At 44.6% G+C, this 13,491-nt stretch overlaps 1 protein-coding gene across 1 annotated transcript; it reads right to left on the reverse strand.

Annotated features, from left to right (window-relative positions):
- Nucleotides 1–838: 838 nt before the first annotated feature.
- Nucleotides 839–10,688, reverse strand: DNAJB9 (DnaJ heat shock protein family (Hsp40) member B9). The gene is made up of 3 exons (XM_068276519.1): nt 10,532–10,688; nt 8,244–8,471; nt 839–4,896 (listed from the first exon to the last, which is right to left on the reverse strand). Exons 2-3 carry the CDS (start codon nt 8,458–8,460, stop codon nt 4,448–4,450), a joined length of 666 nt encoding a protein of 221 aa, XP_068132620.1. The 5' UTR covers nt 8,461–8,471; nt 10,532–10,688; the 3' UTR covers nt 839–4,447.
- Nucleotides 10,689–13,491: the final 2,803 nt, after the last annotated feature.

The raw sequence follows: 13,491 nt of genomic DNA on the forward strand, positions 1-13,491 counted from the left end.
ACCCAAATTGGGAACTTTGTTCCCCCTCAGAAGTGTCCTCCAAAGCATTGACACCTTGCAAATGCCAGTATCAAGTGCTTTCAGGCATCCAGTGCGTGAACCAAACAGATGACAAGCAGGGAACGCAGTCTGAAACTGACAGTTTGACATAGGCCTAAAACGGTTCACTTTAAGAATAAAGAATGGTACAGAAGCAATGTCGATTGGCCAATTTTATTACTTCCATGTATGTAGATGTGGTATGAAAGCTTACCTACACAATCTGTTCATAGTATTCTGTATCTGTTCCCACTTCTACTACATGGAGATGGTAAAATTGGTCAGCGATTTGCCAATCAAAATGGGAAGCAGTTGTACATCTTAACCACTTCTCTACCACAGGGATTTTCACCTAAAACCCACAGCAATTTTAACATTTCAGGGAGGCAAGGGTTAATGGGGCTATAATTTATAAAAAACAAACAAACAAAAAAAAAAAAAAAAAAAAAAACACCTCACTGATGCTGATCACTCACTAATGCTGTGTTAGTTATCTGAGATCCTCTCACGAGTGCTGTTACAGTTACTGAGATCATAGTGACTGATACAATGTTTACACACATTCTGAATGAATGAGCACTGTCATTGGCTTTGGCAGTGCTCATTCAAACTTGCAAGCACTTTGATTGGCTGACCAGCGGGTGCCAAACGCGGCCACGCATCCACGTGCACGCGATCACTCACAGCGGGAAAACAGGATCTGCCCATCTACGCCCCTGTGACCCAGGTGAATTTTAGAGGGGCGTAGATAAGCGTGGCAGAGGTTGCTAAGTGGTTAAACATTACACACACACGGTACTTATGCAGAAACTATTTATTTTACTCATCTCATATGAGCTAGAACAAATGGCATTCAATATCCATTGGATTAATAGTCTTATGGAGTATGCCAGAAAGTGCGAAAATACTTAAAACAAAAAGAACATTTTGATCACTCTGCACAAAACAAAAAAAAGCACATGTTAGGGTACAGTAAAAATATTGCACATATCAAAGAGCTTCATAGCTGCAGCAGTCTAATGCTGGGAATACACAATGAGATTTCTCAGATTTACTGTCCGATCGATTTTCCAATCAATTTCCAGTCACTTCTAATAGAAAAACGATCGAAAAATTAGATCGGACATGTCAGAAATTATTGAACCATCTGCCAAAAAAATCTCATGGTGTATTCCCAGCATTAAACCACCATGTATTGCTCGAATTACAATGGAAGCCAATTTAATTCCCTGTTACAAAAAAAAAGGGGAACTGGAGTATGCTTTGGTGGGCATATAAAGGCTGTAGGGAGTTGCTAGGATAACAGAAACAAAGCAGGAGCAAGATTTAGGAAGACCAAACAACTGAAGTAAACATGGGCACAGCACATTACAAAGCATCGTCACAGAAGCAAAAGTAGGGTCATATTACTGAAAAAGTAAATTTTGAAAGTTGCATTTCAGGTATACAATCTTCCCAGAAAGAGCCATTTCAAAAGTGTACATAAATGCAAATACAGTATTGAGTGTTACATGGTGTATTTTATATTTAACACAGGGATGGAAGCATCAAACAAAGCACATCTGAAGTGAGAGGGATCTTAAGGCTGGCATAGGCATTTCATTTTAAGCAATGCAAAGTGCCTGGCTGTCTTGCTAATCCTCTGCCTCTTAAATATGGCAGCCTCCATATACTTCTCACTACAGTTGTCCTTTATTTCTGTTCATACAATACCAGTTGCCTGGCAGTCCTACAGCTCTATTTGACTGCAGAAGTGCAGCTAATCTTGTCAGATTTAGGGCTCGTTTCCACTATCGCGAATCTGCATGCGTCCAACGCATGCAGATTCGCACATGTAATGCAAGTGGATGGGCCTGTTTCCACTGTAGCGTTGTTGAAGTGCGTTTTTTTCAGCGGTGAAAAAACGCACAAAAGAGCCAACGAATTCGCCTGAGAGTGGAACGCATGCAAGTCGCCGCTAATGTATTTAATAGGAAATTCGCATGCTGTTTTGGTATGCGAATTTGCATGAAATCAATGGAAAAGCACACCGGCATTGCCATGGTTAAATTCGCATGCATCATCCGTGCGAATTCGCACGCACACGCATGCAAAATTCGCATCTGCATGCGAATTTTGCCGCAGCGATTTCGCAACGCAATAGTGGAAACGAGCCCTCAGCCATAGACTCTGCACTAACATGCAGATCAGGTACTCAGACTAAAGTCTGACTAGATTAGCTGCAAGCTTGTTTGCATGCTTGTCTCAGATGTGCGATTCAGAAACTGACCAGAAAGATCAGCATGTGCCAGGCTACTGGTATTATTTAAAAGGAAATGGAAGCCCCCATATGCCTCTCCCTTCAAATGACTTGAATCGCAAAAAAAAAAAAAAAAAAAAAAAAAAACCCACACACCCTTATATAGTTTAGACCAGGGCTTTTCAACCCTGTCAAGTACCACCAATAGCGCAGGTTTTGTAGAAAACCACAAACATTCACAGGTGTGGTAATAAGTGTCTCAGCAGAGCTGATTAACTGCCTTGGTGGATTTCCACAAAACATGCACTGTTGGTGGTACTTTTAAGACAGGGTTGAAAAGCCCTGGTTTAGACTATCCGGGGGACATTCTAGGACTGCTGCAATCTCCTAGCAGGGGTAATCATGATCAGTGCTGTTTTGCATAAATCAACTGTTAGACACTGCTACTTTATTCCTACTGTTCACAATTTCTGTACACAGTCAGCCAACTCATCCCAGTTCACAATGCTGGCAGTCAATGACAGTTCATGTGGTGCCTGTCCAGCTCTATGCATTGTCCTGTGAAGAGGAGATAGAAGCAGAAGGTGCCATGTAAGGCTGGCTTAGAAGCCATTCCAGAGTGAGGGAAGTCAGTGGAAGGGAGGTGAAAGTTATGCTAATGCAAATGGTAATTTTTTGCACGTTTATGCAGCTTGAAAATGGACACGTCACACTTGACTGGTCCATTTTCAAGCTGCTTAAACATTAAATTTGCACCTCATTAACAATCCCTACAAATAAGTCATCAACATAACCTACACAGAATATTTGGAGAGGCTCAAAGATGGGATGCAAATAATACCAGGCTGCTTGCAAAAGTAAAATTGTGACACGGATCAGGGCCAATCAAATGCATTTTTTTTTATTTTTTTTAAAGCAAGGTGGGATTAAACCATACTAACCCTGAGACGACAGGACATAAGAGTTTTATATATATACCTGGGGCTTTCTCCAGCCCCCTCCACGCCCATCACTCCCTTGCAGACATCCAAAGCCTCCTAAATCCTCTGTTATCTTCTGCCAGTTGGCGCAGTCCGCCTGCACGCTGCCTTGGCTGGGAGAGTTGTGCACCTCCACAGTAGTATAGCACAGATCGCTCCCAGCTGCAGGAGTGCACGGTCGGGCATGCGCAGTACGACACGACTGGCAGAGATAATGGAGCTTCTATCAGGGGATCCAGGAGGCTTTTGATGGATAGGAAAAGGCTGGAGGAAGCACCAGATAATTTATATACATACCCTGATGTCTCAGGTTTTCTTTAAAGCGGTATATAACCCTGCATTTCAACTTTGCTCTAAAACATTATTTACAGTATATTATATGCAACCAGCATTTTTTTTTTTTTACTAGACCAGCATTGGAAGGGTTACACAGGGCTTTAAAGTTCCTGGAGATTTCTGCAGACGCATCGGAAGCTGACAGATACATTTTGTTTACATAAATGTATCTAAGTGTTGAATGGGACTCACTCTCTGACTGAGAAGGAGCTGGAGGACAGCCGAAGTGCGTAACATTTCTCAATAGATACATTTAAGTATATAGAATGTATCTATCTGAACTTCTGCATATCTCCACTGAACTTTAAACCTCTGTGTGTAACCCTTCCAATGCTGGTCTAGTAAAAAAAAAAAAAAAAAAGCTTTTTGCATATAATATGCTGTAAATAATGTTTTAGAGCAAAGTTGAAATGCAGGGTTATATTCCGCTTTAAGTGTAAAAGGGGCTTGAGTAGCAGAAAATGGGGCGGGATTCATGAATTTGAAGATGGCTTTGGAACCGCAGAATTATAAAACTACCAAGGAAAATTCCCTCAAAAAGGGAAAAAAGTGCCACAGTTGCATTAGGTTTAAGTGATCAAGAAATGTTAAACCCATATCAGGCATTTGCAACATTATATCGTTACTTTAGAACGGTAAACTAAATTATTTGCATATCAGTAATTACGCAGCACCCTACTTCATTACAATATCTACCGTATGTTACTGTGCACATGTTCGCCTGTCTCCTGCTTGTTGCTGTAAGTGGTGTGTCATGCCATACAACGACCAAACATTAAATCCATACAGCACTAACTGGTAGTTCACACATTGGAGTTTGCAGAAACATAGCTTCCTGGGCATGCAGCAGAATTCATTGCCCTGAACAATCTGTATAGGTAGTCACCATGTTTCCTCTTCGCTGAGTGACAGTTCTACAGTGCTTGCTAGACCCATGAAACCTTTGATCAGTTCTCATATTGTGTTGTACGTTCCCAAAGCTCTCAAATGTAAACATTTTTTCCATGTCTTCAAACATGTCATTAAATAAGCCTCCACCAAATGAAAAATCATCAAAGTGACGCCTGTGCCTACTGGAAGGGTCCTGGTGGTTTCTAAAATGGTGGTTTTCAAAGTGTCTTTTTGATCTAGGATACTGACTCTCTGCAAAAAAGTCAAAGTCTTTGAGGAGATCATCAAAATTGAAAGTTTTGTGGAAATATTTCTCATTGTGGCTTCCCCCTGCACCAGCATTTGTAAAGGCATCATGGCCAAACTGGTCATATTCCTTCCGTTTATTTTCATCTGAAAGGGTTTCATATGCTGAAAGACAAAAAGTAGAGTGCCTGGGTTAGGGTAAACTCAAAATTACCACAACGTTAAAAAAAAAAAAAAAAAAAAAAAAAATAATACAAACTAGCAAATATGCCCCCACTGGGCAGAGCACAGACTGGAGTGCCAGAAAGGGTGGACAGGCAGTCACTGGGAAGATTAGAAGATAGGTGGCACAGAATGTAGGTGATGGTTGGAGGGAGAAATCCTACAGAGTATAGGTCAGGTAGGTGGAAAGGAGTGTGTGTGTGTGGGGGGGGGGGGGGGGGGTTATTTTTGTAATACATTTGATATTAGCAGCACAGTAGGTCATTTGACAAAAGTTAAGACTCCATTTTATTGGAGGTATGAGATTGCAGTGAACGTTAATACAGCTGACAAGCTTGTGAACTGACCATTAGAGAATGAAATTCATATAGAGGTGTGACCACATCGGGTGAATATATGCAATCTGAAAGCTCTCAACTTTTAGATCAGAAACGGTATGACTGTACTGGCTATAGGTTTTTTTTTTCCACTTGACCTTCACTCTATATACTGTCAATTATGGCACTACATTTTGTAATTTATGCGCAACTTCTGCATACCGTGCTGTCATTCAGGGCTGTGGAGTCGGTACAAAAATCTTCAGACTCCAACTCCTTAGTCTAATACTTAACAGGGCTGTGGATTTTGTACAAAATCATCCGACTCAGACGTTTATGAAATCAATGACTCCAACTCCGGGTGCCCAAAATTGCCCCGACTCCACAGCCCTGCTGTCATTTACACTCAATTATTGAGCCTGTGCATTTAAATATACCTGAGGTGAACTGCATACCTACCTGGGGCATCCTCCAGCCTGATATTTCCCTCGCCACCGCCCTCCGGATCTTCTGCAAGTTCTGCATGGTGCAGAATGCTCCCAGCCATGGGGCGAGGGGTTGGACAACGAACAGCCGCACTGCACATGCGCTGCCCTTACTGAGGATCTAGAAGGTGGAGGACGGCGGAGATGGACAGATTGGGCTGGAGGAAGCCCCAGGTATTTATGAATCTTTTATTACATGTTGTCTCAGGTTTCCTTTAACCACCTTAGCGGTATGGACGAGCTCAGCTCGTCCATTACCGCCAGAGGGTGCCGCTCAGGCCCTGCTGGGCGATTTGGATCAAATAAAGTGCAGCACACGCAGCCGGCACTTTGCCAGCCGCGTGTGCTGCCCGATCGCCGCCGCGAGCAGCGGCGAAAGAGGGTCCCCCTAGCCGCCTGAGCCCTGCGCAGCCGGAACAAATAGTTCCGGCCAGCGCTAAGGTCTGGATCGGAGGCGGCTGGCGTCAGCTGACGTCCATGACGTCACTCCGCTCGTCGCCATGGCGACGAAGTAAGCAAAACATGGAAGGCCACTCATTGCAGCCTTCCGTGTTACTTTTGGCCGCCGGAGGCGATCAGAAGAACGCTTTCGGAGCGCCCTCTAGTGGGCTTTCATGCAGCCAACTTTCAGTTGGCTGCATGAAATTTTTTTTTTTTTATTTAAAAAAAAAAAAACCCTCCCGCAGCCGCCCTGGCGATCTTAATAGAACACCAGGGTGGTTAAGGTCTGTGCACAGCTAATGCAGCACTAAAGTTTATTTATGCTTCTATCCACCAGCGTTGGTGCTGCACACAGGACAAGGACCTATGTCTGTCTGTAGAAGCTGCTCAGGGTGAGGCCATTGTGTTGTGTGCAAGGCTCCATGGCGTGGTTGGTGACATGGTTTTAGACTTTGCAGCTCTAATGCCACCATAGAAGGCTCTAGATCAGTGGTCCTCAAACTAAAGGTCCACGGGCCGAAAGCGGCCCCGAGGCTTTTTTTACCGGCCCCCACACAAAATGTATTACTTATAGATGTGGTCAGCTACATCTTTAAATATTGGTGGCCCGCATCTAGAATAGCAGTGCTGGCACCACCCATCCACATGGAAGCCACAAAGCAGTAACTTGCTGGTTTCCAATCAAATTCCACATCAGATGACTTCTGTCCACTGCAGGTTGTCACCTAGGTATGCTTCACTGTCTGGCCTGCAAAGACTTCTACAGCATTTTATGTATACTCCGGTTACCCAGCAGTCTGAAGTATGTTGACCCGGCCCTCGACCCAAAACATTTGGGGACCCCTGCTCTAGATGGGCTACAACACTATGGTTCTTATCCTTTCATAGTAACTAATAGCAGTCCCATCTTTAGAAACACCTAGCCTCTCTCAAGGCATTTTGCCCAGATAGGTTTCTGGAAAGTACAGCCACGTGAAAAACATGTTCTCCTTTACCCCACAATATAATCTGCCATGTGGAGAGCCTGGAACTGGATGAGCAGCTGGCATATACGCGAGTGATGACAGTGAAGAAATAAGCAGTTTAAAAATAAAGGGTATTTAGGTAGCACTGCCTGCTGCTATGAAAGTTTGCCACGTTGCAGCTTTCTTGGTTTTGCTATCCATTATGTAGAGTAATTTTTGTTGGATATTTCTTTAAAGGGTCTCCGAGCACCTCTCATGCCTTTAAGCCAGACGACTTCCAACAAAGTCATGCTATGACCCCTCTGGAGGAGCCTCTTGCAATTGTCATGCGTGTCACTTCCTCTTCCTGCTTCATTCAGTGATGCACTTCTCTAACAGAAGACAGAATTGACCCAGAAGTTATAGCATAGCCAAGATGGCAGCCACAATTTTTAAATTGAATGAAAACCATTTGGTGTAGAATGGCGATTCAGGTATCAAATTAAAGAGGAAAGCACAAGCTACAGAAAGGTATGCATCTTTAGGTAGTTTGCAGTACTGGTCGGAATCTTAAAGGCATTCCCATAAGAGGTGCTCGGAGTCCCTTTAAGGCTCTACTGCTTCTCTTATTAAAGTAAATTCTTGTGCTGGAATTAAATATGAATCACTGTGTATTCATTTTAATAACCGAATACTTGATAGGAAATATAATCACATCACAATGACTCATCACATTTGCCTCACAATAATTATGCCTGTCATGCTGATATGTCAAGAATGTAGAGTAGTCTAGAACTCTGCTGCATACTAATGTGGATATGAATGGTGCTGGTCTGTGCATTGTTTGGAGTTGTGCCGTAGCCCCCCCCCCCCCCCCAATTACTAAAGATGTGCAGCGTCCAGCATGCATTCAGTGCCAAGGAACTTTTGCACTTATGTTGACATTCTAGAAGAGCCGTACAAACACTTTATATTTATGTAGGAGGTCTGTTTCCTACTTTCAGGTTCTAAAGTATTAAGAGGACTGGCACACAATGTACTGGTGACTTTACACGAATGCAGCACTGTAAATATTTTCCAATTATCAAACAAAAAACACTTACCCTCAGCTATTTCTCTAAACTTAGCCTCCGCATCAGGGCTTTTATTTTTATCAGGATGATACTTCATTGCCAGTTTGTGGAAAGCTTTTTTGATCTGTCGTTCTGAGGCAGTTTTTGGAACCCCCAAGATGTCATAGTAAGTATTTTTTGCCAATATAACCTCTGATATCAGTAGGATGCAAACAGCAAATGTGAGCACAGACTGAGCAGAAGCCATCGCCGGGGTCCCTGTAGGAGAAGAGAGAAGGTTTGTTACCAGCAATAAGGGGAGCCAGAGTAAGATTCCCACCCATTAGTTGCTTAAAGCCCCATCTACATGATACGATTCTTTATACGATCCGATTAAATTCTACATGTCCGATCGGGATTCGATTCAATTCGATTTGCCATTGTTTTGCAAAGGCAAGCCGAACTGAATCCCAAATGGACATGTTGGATTTAATCGTATCGTAAATAGAATCGTAATCGTATCGTATCGTGTAGATGGGGCTTTAGCCTAGAGATATTCTCCAATGAAGATTTTTCTGAAATCTACATTATCCATAAATACCACACTATTATATCCCATTACCACAAAGCAACTAATCTCAAGGGGCATCCTGCCAGACCAAAATAAATGGCTGCTGCCATTTCCTGCTGACCTGAATTCCCATAATGCTAGCAAGCTAAAAATTTCAGTGAATACCATCAAAACTGCTGAAAAGCAATACTGTAGTTTAACCCTTTCCACTCGAAGTAGAATAGCAATGTTACAGCCAATCAACCTCTGCTCCTGCTAACCCCAATCAACGGAACTTCTGTCCTGTCTAATCTATCAAAATTTCATTTAGTACCAGTGCACACCAAAAAGCGCTAGTAATCTGTAATCACAAACAGCGCTTTTTTTGTGTGATTTTTCCAAGCAATTCTTTAAGGATTTTTCAGGTTGATCAAATCTGCCAGAAATCTTTCCCCAAAACGATAGATAGTTTCATTCGATTTTTGGAGAAAAGCAATCAAATTTCTATCAAATCAGACAGGCCTGAACATTTGTCAATAAGAGGTGAAACAGTCAATCAACACCCATAGACCACTTTCACACAGGCAGCTGACAAGCAGCAAATTCACCACCTGTCAGCTGCGCTCCTGCCCTGGTTGGGCAGTAAGAACTTAGCACCAGCAAAGCAGCCTTTGGGTCTCCTCAGAAGGCAGCTGAAGTAGTCACCTCTCCAAGTACTTCTGAAGACAAGTGGCTCCCTACTGCACACATGCAAGCACAGACTCGCACATGCACAATATGGAACCACTCTTTAGAAGTACTTGGTGTGCTGAGCACTTCAACTTCCTTCAGAGGAGACCCAAAGATACAAACAGCAGGAAATTGGAATGGTGGCCTGGCAGAGGAATGAGGAGACAGGGAGAGGACAAGGAAGGCTCTGTGGATCCAGATCCTTCTTCTAAGGTGGGCATGTAACTTTATTTCCTTGGTAGCTACAGGTATCCTTTAAAATACATAAAATGTACACTTCACCCCAAGTAACAAACTAATCCTAATCTCCTCATAGGAGGATTCTCAGTATTACCTTTATGCTTTACAAAAGCATTCCTTGGAAAGGATCTATACAAAGATGCCAACCAGCTCTCCCTACTCATTTGCACACTATTTTGGCATATGAACTGGGCAACCGCAGTTCAGCAGGTGCATATGTAAAGAATTAACTGAAAATCCCCCATGAAGAGATGGGCTAGTCGAAAGTCTGACATACCTGTCAGATTTTCACTACCTAATAGTGAAAGGGAAAAAAGTAATTTTGCTCTGGGAGAAGAGTAAATTTGTAGGAAGGCATTCTAAATTTTACAATTTCAAGAAGAGTTGCTTTACAAAAATGTAAAACAGATTTCTGTTGAAAATAGCATGCACACACACACCATTGTTACGTTCTGTGGGTATAACGCTTTGCCAGGTTAAAGCAGAAAATGCACTTCAAGATCATGGTATCCACGAAGACTGACCATTTGCGTGTGTGTTTTTAACCTGGCAAAGAGTTATACCCACAGCGCGTAACAATGAAACACCGCCACTACATTACCCTCTATACCGTACCAAGACAACAAGCTAACCCCGTAACATCAACAACGCATTAAAGCAGAAAGTCTACAGGCTCCTCTACAACAGGCACAGAATTGGCAACGAAGAAGAAGCAGGAGGTGAAGGCTCGTCTCTTCCTCCAGCACCTGAATGCTGACAAGCAACCAGCAGCAGCGATCGCCCGTGATACCAGCAGCAGCCATACACACGCCACACTTACCTTGCTCCGCTACTCCGCCGCTGCCCTACAGCTCAGCCCTTTTCAGTACAGACAGCCGGATCCCCGCCCCTCCGAAGCCAGCCGCTCAGCTACACGACACGCTGCGCTATTGGCCGCCTGAGGAACATGTGATTTTAGGAGCACGTGGAAGGCTGTTGTTACTTGCCGAGTTACCCTGCGTCACTTCCGCTGACAGCTCCTTATCCGCTGGGACGGAATATTGACCGCGAAATGAAGAGTGTACTGAGCATGCGTAGACTCAAGTGCCAAAGAGGCAGAGATGAACGCGTCACGTAGCACGCATTAGGTTCCCGGTTGCGGAGCAACTGTCTAACGTCAACGTGTACTTTCGCTTTGCCTCAACTGAGCATTCTTCTGGCTGCTGAATCCCTTTTTCCATACATGTCCATGTCAGCACGGATGGGTTAATGCCCGCCCACCTAACCCCATAGGACCATACATGCATAAATTTCTCCCAGTTACTCCCCCCCAGTAGTCTTTTTGTCCTCGTCATCACCTACTCAGGACCATGCGTGCAAAGCTAAGTAAAGTTTACAGTAGTAAGTGTCTAACCCCCCCTCCCATGCAGGTCACCCCTCCTGCGTGATGCGCCTAATCAGAGTCTAAATGGCTCACTTGTTAGGCAGGATCCGCTGCTGGCCGCGGACTAAGGCTTCTGGTGAGGTAAATCCTCCGGCTCTCTTGCCTGTTGTGTGGCTAAACGCTGCCCGGTTGCCTGCTCCACGTGGTGCGTTTGCTAGGCGTTATCCGTGCGCTCTGCGAGAGCTTCCGCCTTCCTCTGTTGTGTGGGCGGGTCGTGGTGACGTCAGGACGTCCCTAGCCGTTGTTGGCGCCGCCTCCCCTACGCTGATTGGAGGGCTCTGCCCAGGGTGGGGGATTTAAATTTGACAGCGCAGCGTCCGGCGCTGCCTGTCAGTGTGCTCAGACGGAGGTTGATGCAGGATAGCAAGGAGAGGCCAAGCGAGATCTAAGATGTCACAGGGTAGGTTGCCTGCATTTGTGTAGCTAATTGTCAGCATTATCTTTGGGATGCGGTTTCTTATACTTAGTCATATATGTTTATTTCTGCAGCAGATGCTGTTGATGTGGAGCAGGAGGAACCTATTGACCAGGGAGACAGTCAAAGCAGTGGGTAAGGCACTAAGCTACTAGGGGTAAGTGCTTTGTTATACAGGAAGGGGGTGAGCTGACTTATGGTTCTCTTGCAGGCCAGCAGAGCCGCAAGAGCCAAAGAAACGCAAGGAGCCTCCAAAGCGTCGAGACCCTTCAGAGTCACGCTCACGAAGCCGCAAGAGAAGGAACTCCAGAAGCAGATCTCGCTCAAGGAGAAGATCCTCACGTAGAAGACGTCACCATAGTAGATCTTCCAGTAGAGAAAGATCATATCATAGACATTCGTCGAGGAAAAGATGCTGGGCCTGTGGACGTGAAGTAATGCCTGACAAATTAGTGTGCTATTCATGCTTCAAATCCATGTCAGCCGGCACAGACCAGCCGAAAGACATAGGGCTCATGATCAGGGAGGCAGTGCAGGAGTCAATGAACGATTACATAAAGTCATTACCGACTCCTCCTCCTGCACCGACAGAGACAGCAGCCGCACAACCTGGGACCTCACAATCGGGTGATGAACCAGATCTTCCTGACGTAGGGTTTAACTTCAATTTAGTCCAGCCCTTCGTACAGTCAGTACGGGAAGCCATGCAGTGGCAGGAGGATAACACTCAGGACCCAGCGACGTCTTCCCAGAGGGAGTATTACCCCCATTTGAAAAAATCGGTGAAAGCTTTCCCTCTTATTGATACTATACAAGAGATCATTATAGAGGAATGGAAAAAGACGGACAAAAAAGTAGTAGTCTCTAATAGACTGAATAAGCTATATCCTATGGAGGAGGGCAAGTTATCTGCCTTAGAGAATCCTCCCAAGGTGGACGCCTCAGTCATTGGCCTGGCCAAGCATGTGACGCTCCCTAGAGAAGACGCGGCTTCCTTCAAGGATCCCCTTGACAGGAAAATTGATGCAGAGTGTAAAAAAGCCTATGTAGCGTCTGGAGGCGCTTGTAAACCAGCAATAGCCTTGACAGCAGTAGCCGAAGCACTTAGATCCTGGTTATATAATATCGAGGAATCGATAAGAGCGGACACAGACAAAGACACAATCATTGCTGCACTCGACGACATCAAATTAACAGCTGATTTCATGGGAGAAGCAGCGGTCGACATCCTTCGATGTTCGTCAGGGTCAATGCTACATTCCGTTATAGCGAAGAGAGCGCTTTGGTTGAAGGGCTGGTCGGCGGACGCAACATCAAAACAAGATTGGTGTAAAATTCCGTATGACGGAAGGAATCTCTTCGGGGAAGAGATGGACACGGCGATCCGTAGGGTGACTGGAGGGAAGTCCGGCCTAATCCCACAGGATCAGAAACCAAGAAGAAGTACTTATCATAGAGGTTCCTACCAGGGTAGATTCAGGGCTAGTGGACCTTCTAGACCTGGTAGAGACTTTAGAAAGACCTGGCAGAGCTCTCAAACAACGCTAGTAAGATTGAACAAGCAGAGGAAGACGCAGCCCCAAAATCAGCAAAAGTCCTTTTGACGGTCAGCCAGTCCAGATACTTCCGGTGGGGGGAAGATTGAAATACTTCGCGAATATCTGGGCAGAAACAATGCAAAACCGATGGATCACGCACACGATACAAACAGGTCATCGTTGGAAATTCCTCAGAGAACCCCCCAACATCTTCAGGGCAACAAGTATGCCCAAAAGCCAGGAAAAGAGGGACATTCTGAACAGTTACATTCACGATCTAAAGCTAAAGAATGCTATTATGGAAGTTCCACTGTCACAGAGAGGCCTAGGAGTATATTCACCCCTCTTTTTTGTCAAAAAGAAATCGGGCGACCTCAGACCAGTGATGGACTTAAGGAAACTAA

The sequence above is a fragment of the Hyperolius riggenbachi genome, chromosome 3, assembly GCF_040937935.1.
Source record: "Hyperolius riggenbachi isolate aHypRig1 chromosome 3, aHypRig1.pri, whole genome shotgun sequence".
Lineage (NCBI taxonomy): Eukaryota > Metazoa > Chordata > Amphibia > Anura > Hyperoliidae > Hyperolius > Hyperolius riggenbachi.

Coding starts and splice junctions, on each gene's coding strand:
- DNAJB9 (XM_068276519.1), bottom strand. CDS start 8,460: ATGGCTTCTGCTCAGTCTGTGCTCACATTTGCTGTTTGCATCCTACTG. Junction 4,897..8,243: donor GTTTAGAGAAATAGCTGAGG/GTAAGTGTTTTT, acceptor TTTGTCTTTCAG/CATATGAAACCCTTTCAGAT.